General features: G+C 40.2%; 1 protein-coding gene across 1 annotated transcript in view; it reads right to left on the reverse strand.

Moving 5' to 3' along the window:
• Positions 1-18270, reverse strand: part of ZFYVE9 (zinc finger FYVE-type containing 9) — a 93772-nt gene that overhangs the window by 46116 nt on the left and 29386 nt on the right. The window contains exons 3-4 of the mRNA XM_074961739.1: positions 5595-5699; positions 2605-4709 (exon numbers count right to left, since the gene is read on the reverse strand). Of these exons, the coding sequence (XP_074817840.1) occupies positions 2605-4709; positions 5595-5664 (2175 nt within the window). The 5' untranslated portion in view covers positions 5665-5699. The remainder of the gene's footprint in view (positions 1-2604; positions 4710-5594; positions 5700-18270) is intronic.

The following is an 18270-nucleotide window of genomic DNA, read 5'->3' on the forward strand; positions in this document are numbered from 1 at the left end:
ATACGTTTATTTTTAAAATGCATTAATGTTGCATTTTCATCTTATTTTTAAAGTAATTCATGAATGTTTACCAGCCTAGTATTTTTAAAGTTACTTTGAATAATCTGATTGTGACACTGCACCCCATATTCTTCATAGTGATATTATGATATGATTATGAAATAATTGATAATTATGATTTATTTTATGCAAGATATGTCATGTGACATGTCATAGAAAAGGTTATGATCTGCTGAATATGATTATCCTATTTGTAGCATGTATCATTTTTGTATCTGAAGTTATGAATATTAGCTATGTAACTATGTATCTGTATTTCAAATGTAGTTACATCTGGGTAACACCCACTGGACAAGATGCTTTCAGTCTAGATAGCTGGGTGGGGAAGGGCCTATTCAGGTCAATGAGCCATTAGGAAAAAACAACAGGCCTTAGGAGAAGCTTATCTCCTACCTGGGGAGCCTTCCTAAGAACACTAAAGACAGCTTCTAAGTAATGGCTGCTGTGACTCTACAACGACATGTGATGTGACCACATCTCTAGACCCCACCTTGGAATGTCAGCGTTTTTCCACAGACCGGTCAGGGAACCAAGCTTTGAAACAAAGGGTTCCCACCATATGCAAAAGCTATATAAGGCAGGGAGTGACATCGTTGGGTGTTCTTCACTCCCCACACAAGAAAACCCCTGGAAACACCTGAGGAACAAAGACTGAACTGGGGGAAGTGCTGGACCCAAACTAAAGGGATTTTTAGCCTGTGAATGAAACATCTGGGAATTCCAAGCTCTAAAGCAAGCGCAGCTTGCCCCTTAAGAATCTGCAGCCTGCTTGTATCATTTTAGGGTTACAATCTGCTATTCATATCCAATCTATTTAGTATATTAAACTTAGTTTGCGGTTGTTGTTTATTTGCTAGGTAATCTGTTTTGATCTGTTTGCTATCACTTATACTCACTTAAAATCCATCTTTTGTAGTTAGCTTTATCTAAACCAGTGTGTGGAAATCATAACTCAGGGGCAAAAGGCTGTTGCATATTCCTCTCCACATTGAGGGAGTGGGCGAATTTTATGAGCTTAAGCTGTAAGGTTCCCTGTGCAGTCCAAGGCGGTATAATTTTGGGTTTATACTCCAGAGGGGGTGCATGCCTGAGGAGCTGGGAGTAGCTTTCCCATGCAGGGGCTGGTCAGAGAGCCTGCTTGTAACTGCAGCTGGGTGTGTCCATACCTGTGTGTATGCTGGTGAAAGTGCTGTCTGGAGTGCTGAAAGTGCTGGCTTGTCACAGCAGTACAGTGTGAGAGGGAGCCCAGGCTGGTGCATCAGGGGGCTCAGTGGTACCCCAGTTCCAGGTGCCACCCCAGGGGGAACCAGTCACACTGATCAAATAATTTTAGATTTCTGTTTGCAGTGGTGTGTGCCATTTACTTATACTTCAACAACAAAATATGTACAAATATTTTATGAGCTGTTTTATCACAAAAAAGCCATATTTGCATTTAAACTAATGCAGTCCTATCTAACTGATATGGTGTATACATAAAAATAAGTTCTTACTAAGAAATAAACTTAGTTATAATATTCAAAGAAACATTCCTCATACAATAAAAATACATTTAAAAATTACATTTAATTGACCTTCCTACACAATTCCTCTTAATAACCATATCAAAACTCACCTATCCATCAAATTTGGGAAAATCTTATTATAGTCAATACACTTTTTCAAAAGCAAGGATATATTTTGGTAAATACTGTAGGTAGCATGTGCAAAGCGAGTAAACGGGAGATAAAAGAATGAAGATAGTCAGCTATGTTAACCAGCAGAAAAACTGGCAGTTCAGTAGCTCACTTCCCATCCCCGTCAACAAGTTTCAGTGTCATTAATGGAAATTATTGATGCAGTGATTTTTGAAAATTAGTTTCCTGCACTTAGTTATTTTATAGCAGTCCGACATGAATTCAATATCTGTTAATGGCTACAATAAACTAACAAACTGCTTTTAAAGGATAATCTTTCTTATCATCATGAATAACCAATAGTTATTCTCTATTAAAGTAATGTGAACAATGAATAGCTGAGAGTCTAGGGACTTTTTAAAAAGAAACTAACCAAATCAAATGGAGTATGCTACTGTGCTTTAGACCAGTGGTTCTCAAAGCCGGTCCGCTGCTTGCTCAGGGAAAGCCCCTGGCGGGCCGGACCAGTTTGTTTACCCGCCGTGTCCACAGGTTCGGCCGATCGCGGCTCCCACTGGCCGCGGTTCGCCGCTCCAGGCCAATAGGGGCTGCGGGAAGGAAGGCCAGCACATCCCCTGACCCGCACCGCTTCCGGCAGCCCCCATTGGCCTGGAGCGGCGAACCATGGCCAGTGGGAGCCGCTATCGGCCGAACCTGCGGACGCAGCAGGTAAACAAACCGGTCTGGCCCACCAGGGGCTTTCCCTGAACAAGCGGCAGACCGGCTTTGAGAACCACTGCTTTAGACAGATGTCAGGCAATAGTAGCCAGTGGAGCGTGCATGCACACGTGTGTGTGTGTGAGTGTGAGAGAGAGAGAGAGACTACAAAGAAGGGAACACAAGGCTTTGTCACTGAATATGAACTTACCTTCCCACATGCTCTGCAATGATGCCTCCTTTTGGTGAATGTAAATCTGGCCTCACATTTCATGCAGTTTGGTGCTTGAGAATCTGGAACCCAAACTGGAGCCTCCTCACCTAAAGTAGTAAATGGCTTTCTAGTGGGAGCTCCAAACTGACCAGCTCTGAGATCATTATCTGGACTATCTGGGGCTACTGCAAGGCACGGACTACTAGAGACCCCAGACTCATACTCTTCTAAATGTTCCCCAGTGGTATCAGCAATAGAGACATTTAATGATGTCTCATCAGGAAACATATCAGCTGCCAAGGTTTCCCCTATTTTTGCTTTACCAAAGACATCATTTTTATTTTTAGTATTACCTCCAGAGTTTGGGGGAACAAGGTCGTTTTGTAAATGGTCCGATAATGGCTTTGGAATTTGCAATTTAAGATTTGTAGGTTGTTTGGGTCTTGCACCACCAAATGGAACACTGATAGGTTGCAGATTAGTTACTGGTTTTGGTAATGTTTGCCCTTGCAGAGATGGTACCTGACTGCAGAGATTATGTAAGTAATTTTTCTTCATTTGGTCACCAGTGCTGTTTACAATGAGACTACTCCCATCAGCAGCCTCATTTCCTCTTTGTTCATAAACATTAGTGTAACATTCTGACTTGCTCTCCTCTATCTCCTTTTCCTCTGTCACTGAGTCTTCCTTGGAGGGTAAAGTCTTTGGAATATGAGCAACAATTGGGTTCTGCATTCCATAGGAATCACAACCATTAGACAGAGAGCTTGCTGCTGATGTACCCATAACATCAGAGATACTGGACCCTTCAAGCTCATCTATATAAATCCCCTTTATGTCCATGCCTGCTTCCATCATCCCATCTCCATCTTTCCCACTGTTACTACAAGCCTCCTCAGGCTCTTTCATCTGCAAAAGTCTTTCATTCTCTCCATGAGTTTGCTTATTATTCAGTTTAGTCAATTCCCAATTAGTCATCTCCTGAGATTCAGGGAAACACTCTGCTCCACTGAGCAATTCAGTTGTGCTGAGAATTTTGTCACATTCACCGACTTCACTTTCCATACCACTACCATCCTCAGAAGTAATACATTCTTCAAAGCATTCACTGTAATTGCCACTTTCAGACATATTAGGCTGACAAGTTTGAGAGAGCACAGGTAGCCCAGATTGATACAGTTGAGATGTTTGTTCCTCTACAGTTTCATCTATCATGAAGCTTCCATTACTTGAACTAGGAGAAGAATTTTTAGCTTCCAGATCTTTTCTTTGAGTAATTACTTTGCTAGTAAAATCCTCAACTGATGCACAACTCTCTTGTGGTTTCTTTGTACCATCAACTGGTCTCTGCAATAAGGTCACTGCATTAATCCCTGCAATTGTAGACTCTGAGAACAGAGAGTCTCTATTAATATTAAAATCATCCTTTAATCGATGGGGGAGGCATGCATTGGACAGACTATCAGATGAAGTATTAATCAAATGGCTAACAGAGTCAGCCTCAGCATATAGCCGATCTAACTGTACTCCTTGCTTTTCTGTATCTGTATCTTTTTCAGTGGATCCATTTACAGTAACACCAGACTGATCATTCTGTCGGTTTTCATTATCCAGTGTAAAGCTAATAGTGTCCATTAAGGACGGAGTGCTGTAATTTTTACAATCCAGCAAATTGCCACTTTGTAGAGTCCTTCTGTCGCGGTTATGCATGACTGCCACTACCAGAACATTTCTCTCTTCTGGCAAGCAGGCTGGATGTCCACATTTCTTTTCTCCTGTTTCCATAGCATTACACCGATCATCCTGATCACTATTTCTCTTCATTAAATGATCATCTGCTTTTGCCTGATCATCAATCCACACAGCTGGGGTCTCTGGATTTACACTAAGATCCATTCCATTAGCACAATGATCCCCCTCTCCTTCTGTTGGGGTGGTGGTTGAATGGGTCAGGGAGAAAGACTTTAATCTCTGTTGACACTCATTAGGAATTGAAGCTTCATGCACGCTGGACAAAGCTGGATTACATGACAGCCGATGAGAAGGGGGATCTAGAACCTGATTCCACTTTGCACCCAATAATGTAGGTGAAACGGCATCATCTGAAAAATTAATAGTTTAAATAATGACTATATTATAATCCATCACAGTGACACAACTCCCCCAGCTCTACTTTATAGGATAGTTAACCATCCATGGTTCCTATAATCTTTTTGTATAACAAAACTATTCCTAAACCAGAAATGCATAGATGTCTGAATACGGGCACAATAGCAAAAGACCACTTTCTAATACTTAAGAATCCAAGATCAACATTTAATGATGTAATTGCACAGAGTTTCTGGCAAATAACATCTTTAGGGCTATACGACCAGTCAGTTGTCCAGTTCTATTCTTAACAGGCAATTCTAAATTGATTGATTGATTGATTGATACATTAAGTAGAAAGGGGGAGGGGACACAACACACAAAATCCTTGGTTGCCTCCACAGTAAGAGGGAGGAAATTAGAGCACACAGAGATTTTATACTTAGAATATGATCGTCTTCACTCTAGGATTTGTGTGTGGTGGCATTTTTGTCAGGGTGCTTGGTTCTCCCAATATTGAAGAAGAATGTTTAAATAACTGTTTTCATAGAATTGTTAAAAACAAGTCTCATCAATATTTCTATTCCTATTAGGTTTTGTAAAACTCTTTTCTTTAACACAAGCTACAATTCTAACAATATCCCTTTAAAAATTTACTACATCAACAGTTAAATATAAAGCACCTTACTATTGATAATACAGGTAAACAGAAAACTATTATGAGATGCTGTCCTCTGCTAAGGAAAACTATGTAAAATTCACAGGTGGCTTTGCAAGTAATGAGATCAGTTTGTAATTCATGAAAATTAAAAGGATGTTACACTACGCTGCCCCACCTATGGTTTTCTCTGTGTAACGTCAAACACATGCATCTACAACCTTTTTACAAAGTCACTCACCTTCATTTTGTTCAAATTCATCTAAAACCTTATCGAGGTTATATGCCTCCGCTTGGAAATAGTTCTCCATTTGTCAGAAAATACCACCCAGTTCCTTGTCTGAACCTGTCAAACAGAGACCAGATTACCAAGAGGTATTCAAGATTCCGTTAGCAATATTCCATTATCCACTCCCTTTATTTACCAGGAGAATATTCCCTCAAATATATTCAAAATGTAGATCAATTTAACATATTGCACACACAAATTGAGGGCTTTTTCTGATGATCCAAATTACTTCTGCACTTGAATTAACCTAATCCTAATTAGTTGCTTCCCCATCAGGATAAACTGGAATTTTTTTAAAACTTGGCAGCCTTCAAAGTTTACAAATAATGTCAAAACATATATGCTTTAAATTTTAAGAAAAGTCCAGATTTTTTTAAAATAATTAACTATCTAAGAGCAGATCTGAAATGTAAGACACTAAAAACCAGCATATTGACAAAGCAAATTTACATGTAGAATTTGTTGATGTGGGCCAGGTGGCTGAAGCTACAATGTTGTTAACATTTGGGAGAGGAGGTTTCATTTTCATATGCTGGCTGTCAGAGCAGCTGAAACTATTCTAATCAGATGAATGGAAAGAATACTAAGCCATTTGAGTCTGCAAGTGTTAAGTCATTTCATAGTACACTTCATTCCACACCACACCACTTACAAGGCATAATATGCAAGACTGTCTTTCAGAGATACAAAAATAAAATGTTTCATGAAATCTAAATGGGAGAGAGAGATTTTTCTGTAGGGGTGGCAAGAAGGCAGTGCCCCTTTTTCCCATGTTCCAAACTTCCCAGATTTTTCCCACCACAATACAATGATAAATTCAAGAGGAGGAATCTTCTACTCTTAGTTATTGACAGCATTTCCATCTTAACTGATGAGCGGAGATATTTTTCAGCACATCATCAGTAAATCAAACATCACACTATAATCATACACTTTTGCCAACATGGCTCATTACTGGTAGCATAACTAGGTGTTTCAAGGACCTTCTTAATATTTCAATTTCAAGGAATAAGTTAACACTGCTTTCTACCCCAGCACTTAAATGGAACTATCAAAGCTAGTAAGATAAACATTTAACCCGGTACAAGTTTCTGATATCAAAGGTGCAAGCTTCCCCATATTGCTGCATCTATGAGGCTCCCCCAAAAGACCCTCAGAAAGGTGAGACTCACTTTCAACGGTAAGCATCAGTTTGATGGGATTTCTGTAATACTTAAATTACTACCATGTCTGCTGTAGATGTGAGAACTCCCACATTCAACACACAGGCCTGGAACAATGGAAAAGCAACACCATCTAATGAACGAGACACTCAACTGATAGTCTGAAGTTCAGTATTTTAGTCTCATTCTGCCACTGGACTAGCTATATGGCTTTGGACCAGTAATTTAATATGTCCATGCCTCTGTTTCCCTATACATAAAATACAGATAAAACTTAATTACTTAGCCCCCTTCCTCCCAGAGGTATTGTATGAATAAATGTGAAATGCTCTGACACAATTGCTGAGTAGATTCTACTGATTCCTAACAACATAAGGTAAACACCCCCATTAAAAGACAATCTCAGGGTGGAAAGGAAAACATCATGGGAAGGATAGCTAAACTGAGTCATTAAGGACATTTCTTCAAGGAAACATAACCAGTCAAGTGACACTTTAGCTCTGGCAGAACAAGGAAGATGATCTTTTTGCTAACAATGGTTGCCAGCACTGAGATGCGCTGATCTAGTTCTGAAAACATTTAAATTCCCAGCACAGACATTTTCTCTGTTACAGAGTGCATGCCATAGCATGCCTACTGTATATGGGACCTTTGATTTAACCTGTTCCTTGGAAATCATCTGAAACAAAAGGGAGAGAAAAGGTCTTATTCTCCTCATGACTTGTTTTCAACACTGTGTGAAGAGGGGAAAAACAGTCAGGGTATGTCTACACAGTCCAAGTCCAAATATGTACATCACAGTTAAACAGCTCCTCAGCCCAAGCCTTAGGGCATGGCTACACTCGAAACTTCAAAGTGCTGCCGCGGGAGCGCTCCTGGTACTCCACCTCCACGAGAGGATTAGCTTAGAGCACTGGGAGCACGGCTCCCAGCGCTGGGGCACTGTTTACACTGGCGCTTTACAGCGCTGTAACTTGCTGCGCTTAGGGGGGTGTTTTTTCACACCCCTGAGCAAGAAAGTTGCAGCGCTGTAAAGTGCCAGCGTAGCCATAGCTTAAGTCAAACAAAAATGATTAGGGGTCCGGAACACATGACTTATGAGGAGAGGCTGAGGGAACTGGGATTGTTTAGTCTATGGAAGAGAAGAATGAGGGGGGATTTGATAGCTGCTTTTAACTACCTGAAAGGTAGATCCAAAGAGGATGGATCTAGACTATTCTCAGTGATAGCAGATGACAGGACAAGGAGTAATGGTCTCAAGTTGCAGTGGGGGAGATTTAGGTTGGATATTAGGAAAAACTTTTTCATTAGGAGGGTGGTGAAACACTGGAATGCGTTACCTAGGGAGGTGGTGGAATCCCCTTCCTTAGAAGTTTTTAAGGTCAGGCTTGAGAAAGCCCTGGCTGGGATGATTTAGTTGGGATTGGTCCTGCTCTGGGTAGGGGGTTGGACTAGATGGCCTCCAGAGGTCCCTTCCAACTCTGTTATTCTAGGATTCTATGATTCTAAGTCAGCTGGCATGAGCCAATCGCAGCTATTTAACCGCAGTACAGACATACACATAGGGCATGAGAGTTAGATTCTGGCTTCATGCAGAACAGCCAGCTGCAAGGTTTAGGGTCTGTCCATGCTACAGATACAACTGAATCGGGGAACTAATTACAGCAGGGTTGCAATCTGAAGTGACACTTCACCTTACCCATGCACCCTACCTTGTTTACACCAGGAAAATGTATAATGTTAGAAAATGTATTGACTAACACATTTTAACTAGCACAGTGTTAAACACAATTTTTCCTTTAGTGTGGACAAAGACTGTTGTGTTTAAACATATTAGCAGGTCAACCAGCAATAATGCAAAATTAAGGATGAGAAATCGAGCATTCAAACGTGAGGATATGCAGATTTAATGTTTTTAAGCTCAACCTTAACTTTGCCTCCTTGTGTTTATACCTTAACATCTGATTACAAATTATTTATCAATATATAATACAATGGAAATGTTTTATTTTTAAGTCTCAGTGATATCTACAAAACAAAGCCATTTTAAAGAAAATCAGTTAAGTATTATTGAAGTTATGAATTGTATTAGGCCCCATCACAAGCTCATGTTAAAAAACAGGGACCAGATTCACTGATGCGATCCAAAGGGGGTAGAGAGCAGCCTGATCTCACCTGGCATGGGGAAGTCCCCAACTGGCGTAGAGTGAGTGTAGCTACACCAACTCCCAAGTTGGCAATTAACTGGGATGGGAGGGAACACAGAAACGACACTACTGCATTCCAAATATTTTATACTGGCAGATGGCTCCTTTGGGGGCTATAGTCAGCAGTGTACTTTAGAGCAGCCTAAAGTATTTCAGGGCCAGCACAGAACCAACTCCAGTCAGGGAGACACATCTGCTCCTCTGTGCCCCCCACCCCGACCCCAACTGTGCCCAGCAAAAACCTAAATATTTGCAAGCCATAATTAACTTGGGTTAGATGGCTATTTATATAGCAGCAAAATAAACTATTCAGGGTCAGGCATTAACACTAATTATGTTTTCTCTCCTTAGTTTCTCAATGAGAAAACTGTACTTAAAACAGACACAGAATCCAGAGAACAGTCCTCTCCAGATTATGATATAGTGAAATGTGGAGACTATACTGCTGGGTGGGTTCACTCTAAAAAAATTTAAATAAAAATTCAGCAAAATCTCAATTCATGCAAAACCACTACATCAAAATGTTAAGTGGTCTTGATAGGAAATTCAAAGATAAGGCTAGATCCCTGGCCTTAGCCCTCCCAAATCTGCCCAGGGGTACTGTACTGTGTCTGGTACTGTGTGATCATCCACTTAGGCATACATCCGCAAGGCATACAGCTAGATGACTAACCATATCATTTACAATCACCAGGCATACAGGCAACAAGCTGAGTGATTTACAGAATAGCACCTTTAAGTGAAGCTTTGCTTTCAAGAGTTTGAGAAAAGTTCAGCATTTTTCATTTGGTACCATATGGCTTTCTCCAAGCATCTAAAGTCTATTGTATGGATTTAGAGATTTTCTAAAATGCCAGGTTTACATAGCAGACTGGGACAGCTTGTATTCATGGGTCCCTACAGACACTTACTGCAAATCAGCAGATTATTAGGCTGCCAGGCACACCTAAGTCCATGCACTCAAAAGCCTTCATAACATTTTTCATTCAAATAAATGATTGCAGTATACAGCATTTGCATTTTTTAAATTAGCTGTTTCTCCCCTAAACACACAAAACACTAAATTAGTGCACTTTAGAAACAAAACAGCCTGCAAAGCTTTAGTGGTTCTCTTGCATCTTTTTCTCCCTCTCATTTTGATGCCTTCACTCAGAGCACCCCACCAAACTCTCGAAACACCTACCTTTACCACCAAAACACCACCTTCTTAATACATATTCCTGCTTAAAAATAGGCTTCTTCCACAAAGCCTTCTAAAGATGATCAACCAAAATTAACTACATCAAGATTGTTATTTTATTCAAAGTATTATACTGTACATTTCACATCTACACTGTTTGTATTTAATTTAGAATTTTGGCAAGGGCCCAATCTGGCAAACAGTTACACACCTGAGAATAGTTACTTCCTCGGCAAAGTCCCACTGAGGTCAATTAGATTCTGCCCAAAAGTACCGGGCACTTGTAGGATTGAGCAGTTTGAAAAGCATCAGACAGGATTCCTGTGCTCAGTAACAATGTGAACCATGATGCTGTTTGAAACCACTCCATTCAAATTTTTTTCTGCTTCTTAAAACATAAAAAGGGCATCCATAAAGGAATTCTCTAGCATAAATATATAAACTTTTTTGTAAGACCATTCAAGTGAACTGGACGACAAGCACTGATTTTTGTAATTAGAGATACCAACAATCATTGACCTACTGGTTTTTGAGGCGGAAGGAGGAAGACACACACTACACTGATTACATGGCTTTGAAAACATTTTTAAAGAGTGAAACATCTCTTTAGGTTTCTGTACATTAATGCCACATGCAGAAAAATGTTTCTGGCTTAAGAAAAAATCAAATCTGATCACTCATTCAGGTCATTTTTCAGTACAGAGTACATTTTTAGGGCTCATCTTAAGATTCCTGAAAACTGGAGTTTAGTATGCACTCAAATATATCTGCATTGGTATAATTAAGATTTAAATTAGATTATTTTTCCCTCCCTAATCAGGCCTGAGTTTTGCCCATCACATGATTTATATTGGCTGAAGTGACAGCAAAGAACAAGCTGAAGAACAAGGTCACACAACTAAAGAAAGCAATTCACTTTAAATGGCACTGTTTTTATTGATTTTAGTCTCTCTCAAATTACAGGTGCTTTACAAATATTACAAAACAATATCCAATACAAAATTTTACATCTTCAGCAAATGCATGGAACTGTCTATACATCAATAATAAATCAAGCCCACAAAACGACTACTCCTAACACTTTATATCCACTACCCTGATAGTCTTACACAACACAGTACAGTTAATGTTTTAAAATAATTACTTTATAAACTTTATGGAAAAAAACTGTATATTTTAATATTTTTAATGGGAAACTGCTGATTTAAATTTGGTCCATCCTAAGACAAATAGAAATGTTTCCACATTTCCCCTCCATAAATCCAAATGCAAAGAGTTGTTTGTAAACAAATACACATTCTACTAAGAAGTTTGAAGCCCAAAATGGCTTGAAGCACTAAGAACCAGCCACTGAAATTGAATATACAAAAATGAATCTGACTTCATTGATTTTCATTGTCCATGCTGAAATATACAAAGTAAACAAAGAGCATCAGAAGAGACAAGCACACTGAAACATTGTAATTATTTCACTTAATAATCCAAGGCAGTATTAGTATCAAGTATTAAAAATGTGTTTGTTTTCAACAGTTAGTTAAACTGACGCAGTCCCTTTAAATAAGCTAACTGATGCCTATCCCTAGCTGCTATTTACCAGAAAAAGTCTGCTGGAAATGCTGAAGTATAAAATCAGCAATTATTATTTATAAAACAAATGACCCTGTTCTTCCCATCTCCCTTCAAGAAAAAAAAAAAAAAAAAGAGCCAAAACCACAGCTAGTGCCCTTAATGCCCTTTTCTTGACACAGGAGGAGGCTTAGCGTTTATATAAACAATGGATGCCCGTGCTTCTCTTTCCCCAATGCCCTGTCCAAATCTCCCAAAGTATCGGAGCCTGCCTGGGATTGAATATTTCTCTCCTGCATGGCCAGGGATTAAGGACTGGAAGTGAAAACACACAAGGGTCTAATATAGCATGCTACAATGATCTGGCAGCTATGGTCTCCGTGGTTTAGAATTGTAGTTTAGTAAAAAAAAAATCTTTACCCTTAAACTGAACCCACTTCATAAACAAACAGAAACATACACCTTTGTTGCTTGCTGACTGCCTCGCACCCAATTAATGGGAATGCGTACCAGGGTCAGAATTTAAGTGGAGTTGGTTTTTCCCCCTCATCCCTTATTTTAGAGGATAATATAACATTTAAGAAGATCATTCATAACTGTAGAGCAGTTCTGGACTGCTGATCATATGATTTCCGTGTAGTGCCCCATGGCAATAAAGACCCATACCTTTATGAATATTTATAGGATTTGAGGAAAAAGACAGGGAAGTGCACACACAACTCTCTTTAGAAAACTGAGGCCGAAAGAAGACTAAGGAAGAGAAGACCCCCAACAACATTTTTAACCTAGTTGTTCCAGAAAAAGAATCTCAATCTTGCAAATCCTTAGTCATGTAAGCAATCCCACTGAGCTCAATGGGACTACTTACATGAGTAGTCAGTATTTGTGCAAATGAGGACTGGAAGGATAGATCCTTATGTTGCTAGATAGCACCTTATTGTTTCCTTTGGTAAGTAACAGTATCCTAGCTCATATTAAACAAAGTGGATCAGGCCAATGGGGTAACTGCAATATGTTCAGCTACATGTTTCCATTAAAATCGAAGTAAGTTATGTGACTAAGTCACTGTACTTTTTTTTTTTAAATTTATTGCTGTATAACATTTTCCCCTATCTTTGTTTACCTTGTTTTCTTTTCCGCCTTATAGGCCATCCTGATATTTGAAAGAGTTGGTATAACCTGATTAAGATGATTAATAACTGCACCTTACTGCACCCTGAGATGACTTATTGAGAGCACAATTGAATTCCAAGGCAGTCTTGCCATCAATTTTGTGGACTTTCAAAAGGCATTCGATAGTGTAAACAGTGAAACAATGTGGAAAATTGTGGAACAATCTGGAATTCCAACAAAAACATTATGAAGGCATTCTACACCAACTCAAAATGCTGCATTAAAATGGAAAATGGATTGAGTAAGCCATTCAGCATCAAGACAGGTATAAGGCAGTGGTGCGTCCTGTCTCCTTTTTTGTTTATGCTACGCATTGACTATGGACTAAAACAATGCGACAGTGATACATATGGCCTAAAATGGAACAAGTCAAGACTATTTGATCTAGACTTTGCTGACGACATCGCTCTTATTAGTGAAGATGCCAATGGACTACAAAAATGTACAAACCAAGTAAAAGTAGTAATGGAGAAGAGAGGTTTGAGATATAATGCAAAGAAATGTAAAGTCATGTTAATGGGGACTATAGGGACAGAAATCAAAATTGAAGAAGAGAAATTGGAGGAGGTGGACAATTTTACATATCTTGGAAGTACCATCAGCCAAGATGGTACTAGTTCTGAGGAAAGAAGAAGAAGAATCAGGAAGGCAAATGCTGCATTTGGAAGACTCAAAAACATCTGGCAACTCAAAAACATATCCCCGAAGACAAAACTGAACGTGTACAAAGCAATTGTTATTGTCATCACAACATATAGCACTGTGACATGGCAACTTACCAAGAAAGATACGCAAAAGCTGGATGCATTTCATCACAAATGTCAGAGAAGAATATTGGGAATAACATATAGAGATAGGAAGATGAATGAAGGCACCCTCTCACAAATAATCTACAAAAGACGACATCAGTGGCTGGGACATGTATGGAGAATGGAAAAATAAATCTTACCAAATACCACCGTTGAATGGAAGCCAGAAAACGCAAGGAAGAGAGGAAGACCGCGAATAACAGGGAAACGAACAGTTCTGAGTGGCATCAAGCACCTCAACATGAAATGGGAAGATTTGGAGAGAAGGCAAGAATGGCAAATGTGGGAAGCCCAATATGCAGCAAAGCACAGGATAGACTAAGGTCTAAGGTAAGGACTGTCACTGAATCAGTAGGGCAGGGTTTTCTGGCTCAAAGCTGGTCCTTTCAATCATTATTTTGAAGAGGGCAGAAACTTAAATGTTTTAACCAGAATAATCTTCAATAGCTCAACAGAGATGCATTTTATTTGTTGATGAAAAAGTATAATAAATCAAGACTGAACAACAAACTGAATTCAATGACCATTGCATTGAAGAAAGGACAGTTTACTGAGTCACTGAAAAGCAGACCTGATATTCCAGAAACAGCTCAGAAAGTCCACTGTGTAAAAATATAGCAAGAATAACTAATTATAAGCAATGTATTATGAAGTAGCAAGAAGTGCAGCTAAAAATACAACATTTTTACTTTTTGCATCCAGGTAGTCATCAACGTTTGTGCCTGTCAATTTCTGAACCACCAAATGCTGGGCCTCTCTTTCAGCCAACCTTACGTTTCTTTTTGTTGTCTTTCTTCCTCACTTTATGAACTGATTTAGGCTAAATTTGAATTGTGGTACTTATGAAAGTATTATTGATTACAATGGCCAAAGCCAGGCACACTGCTTAAAGAGAGCTTTGTGAATAATCCCACCAAATATACCTCAATTTCTGGCCAATAACACTTAATATTCCAGTCCTGGGTTTCTCCTGACTGAAGACTGTTACATAGGTGATGGTTTTGTGATGTACGCTGAAACCACCAAATCACTTATTTTTGACAGTGTAAAGCCAATGAAATAATGTTTTATGTCAATTAGACAACTTCCAGTCACACCACTGGGTCATGTTTTTTTGTATAAACAAATAAAAAACCAGCATGTTTTATTTATCAACTTACCAAATGTTTGTATCATGGCATGCATTACTCAGCATCTACAAGGCTTCTCTGCTCTTTAGAGCTTATGAACGCTCAGGTATAAACAAACAGTGTGGCAGACTGAAGAGATCTCCAATATTTACAGATCATATATAAATGTTCACTCTGTCATGGCACCCAAGCCCAAGTCCATCTCTATGCTATTTCAAATCTAAATCTTCCTTGAAGAAGAGAGGCTAATCTGTCTATGAAAACTGAATATTCTGAGTACCATAAAGAATTGTGCAACTTGACCCAAAAATGCAACAAAACAATGAACGCTTACAACTATTTACAGATTAAGTTGCCTGCACAAAAATGTTTATATATGATGGTTTATATACGATGTTGTGACCAAGGAACCAATTAGTGCCTGGCAAGTGGCACAGAGGAGGTCCATACAGGTCACAGGAATCTCCTGAGTCCGATATGTGCATTTTATTTCACCTATGAGTGTCATGTGAGGCCTCAGATAAAAAGGTGTCACCCCAGTCAGCATCATCATTGTGAAATGCAGGTACAGATGTTGTGTAAGGAGTTATGTATAAACACTGAAAATTATGAGGTCTGTGTCTAAGGACTAGTCACCAGCAAAAGTGAAAAACAGGTATCTTGTCACACAAGAATTGTTTAACTAGCTGGGTGTTTCTACGTGAATTACATATTGTAAAGTTCACAATGGATCTCCTGTCACCAGTCTGAACTGAATGCAAATGAAGGAGTGGGGACTTCAGAAAGAAACTAACAGGAGCAGAAAAATAGTGGGGTGAGAGGGAAGAGACCCAATCCAGAGGTACACATCAGAGGCTTGCTCCACTAAATTTGGGGGACAGACACCCTTCCACTCTTCTCTGAAGAAGTAAAAGGACAGCAATTTTGCTTCATGAAAAAGGGGTCTCAACTGGGCTTGACTGAAAATGCTGGAGTGAAATTTGAGTGAGATAAACTTCTTTAGACAGGAAGTTAATCTGTTTGATAAATTTAGTCTCTAGAAAGCACCTTAGGTTTTTGTTTTATATGCAACCATTTTTTTCCAATAATATTCTTACTTCCTATCACTTGATTCTCTGTTTTTTGATAATAAACTTATTCTTGTTTTCATAGTAACCATACCTAAGTGCTGTGGTGTTAAGCAAAGTACTGATCCTGAGTGGACTCTTACAAGCTGGTGCATACTATTCCTTTGGGAACAGCAGGCCTGGTAATTCAGTGACTGTTCACTGGATAAGTGGAGAGGGTCTCCCACCGACATAGCGCAGCATGGACAGCGATTAAGTCGATGTAACTTACATCGCTCAGGGGGGCTGTCTTTTTCTCGCCCCTGAGTGACTTAAGTTACACCAATTTAAGTGGTAGCGTAGACCAGCCCTGAGGGGTTGCCGTATGCCTATTGCTACCTGTACAGAAAGAGTGAGGCCTGCGGAGGCCTGGAACATAGTGCTTGTATTGCCAGAGACTGGTGGGTTCAGGGAGCTGATCCACAGCAGGCGTAGACAAGACTGCTTCATGCTAAAGGAAGGTAGTAGTGAGGTGCCTCACAACCCTGGGTACCTCGGGGGAGCATCACAGATGTGTATATATAAGTAATGCGCCAGTTACCATATGCATAAGACAAACATACATTGACTGTCAGAAAAACCAAAAAAAACAAAAATTCTTCATACTGCCCTAGAGTCTAGAGTCAGGGGCTTGCCTGATTTCATGTTGCCTAGGGTGGCCAAATCTCAGAGGTATGTAACTGAGAATCGAGCCAAATTGTTGTTCTTCTGGTAGCTGGGGGAGCTGCAGATTTTGGATATATTCTTCTAGTAACTGGTTATCGGGGTATCTTCCTCTAAATACAAGCACTGGTAGAATTTGGAGAATTGTTTGTTAACGGTTTTTTGATCAGTGTCTGGCCCTGACTAGAGCAAACTGAGGGGATTTTAGCTTTTAGTGAATTCACTCTAAGTCTATGCACAAATAGTTTCCCAGAATGTCTGTTTTAGGCTATGCTGATACTATACACCACCACCAGTGGTGCGTAGTGTACATGTAGCAACACACCACAGTGAAAAGCGCACAGTGTCCACATGATAGTGTGTAGCTGCACCCATCAGTGAAAGCTCTGGCAAGCGGGGAAGCAGCGGGGAAAGGCTTCAGCAGCTCCTTCCTGCTAGAGCCTTTCGCTCCAAAGGAGAAAGGCTCAGACACTGGGAGGGCATAGGGAAAGGCTGAGCAACAGGGAGGCAGCAGGACACTACACCCTACAGCTGCGGGAGCTGCCAGAACCTGCCTCACACCTCCCAGAGCCTTTCCCTGCAGCTGGAGTTTTTCCCTGTGACAGGGGATTTCAGCAGCAGGCAGCTGTCAGAGTCTTTCCCTGCTGCAGAGAAAGGGTGCAACAGTAGGGAGCTGGCCTAGCCTTTCCCACTGGTGGAGTTTTTGCCTGAGGTGGGGGAGGGCTCCAGCAGTGGGGAGCTGCTGGAGCCTTTCCCCACTGCTTCTCCCCCGCCAAAGCCTTTCCCTGCTGCCAGAGTCTTTTCCTGCCATAGGAAAAAGGCTTCAGCAGCAGGGCACTACATTGCTAAAAGTAGCAGTGTAGACAGGGAGGCACAGGTTGGTTGAGTAGAGAGCAGTATAGGGTATGTACTCAAGTACGTGCCCGCACCCTTCAGGCGTGTCTTTACTTGCCTAAGCCGCACTTCATAGTCTACACTACTATTTATACCTGTGCTAGGGAGGCTACCTGGGTAGGAACACTGCATGTGGCACAAAGAAGCATGCAGTGCAGACTCAGCCTTAGTCTATACAGAGCAAATTCAGCCTGAGCTAAGGTTAATTTATTAATATCATATCTGAGATTTGCCACCTTGAAGTGTTTGTCTGAAGAGGGGGAATCAGCCTTTCCATTAAATTCACCAGCTCAGCCTGCATGTGTGTCCTTTAATGGGAGAAGGAGGATGTTATCGTGCATCTTAACTATGTCTTGAAAGTGTCCCACAAGAACACTCAGGAAATTAAGGGGTTGTCATCAGTCTCAAAGAAAACTTTTATTTCATCCTCCACAAACTTCTTAAATTGTGTGTTTAGTAGTAAAGAGTTTAACTGCCATCTCCTGGTAGCCCGTAGTTTTTCATTAGGTAAGAGCATGCCCCAGGGGCATGATCAGAAATCATAATTACTTTTATTTTGTTAACAACAGAGCTGACCAAGACACCCACTACCAAAAAATAACGGATCAGTGAGTGTGTGGAACATGGGGGTGAGAAAAAGGTGTAGGGTGCTGTAGCCTCCATATGTCCTTTAAACCCAGTTCCTCCCTCTGGGCAATAATGGTGTGGCCAGCAGAGGATTGAGCACACTGGAGGTG

The sequence above is a fragment of the Natator depressus genome, chromosome 8 (assembly GCF_965152275.1).
Source record: "Natator depressus isolate rNatDep1 chromosome 8, rNatDep2.hap1, whole genome shotgun sequence".
Taxonomy (NCBI): Eukaryota; Metazoa; Chordata; order Testudines; family Cheloniidae; genus Natator; species Natator depressus.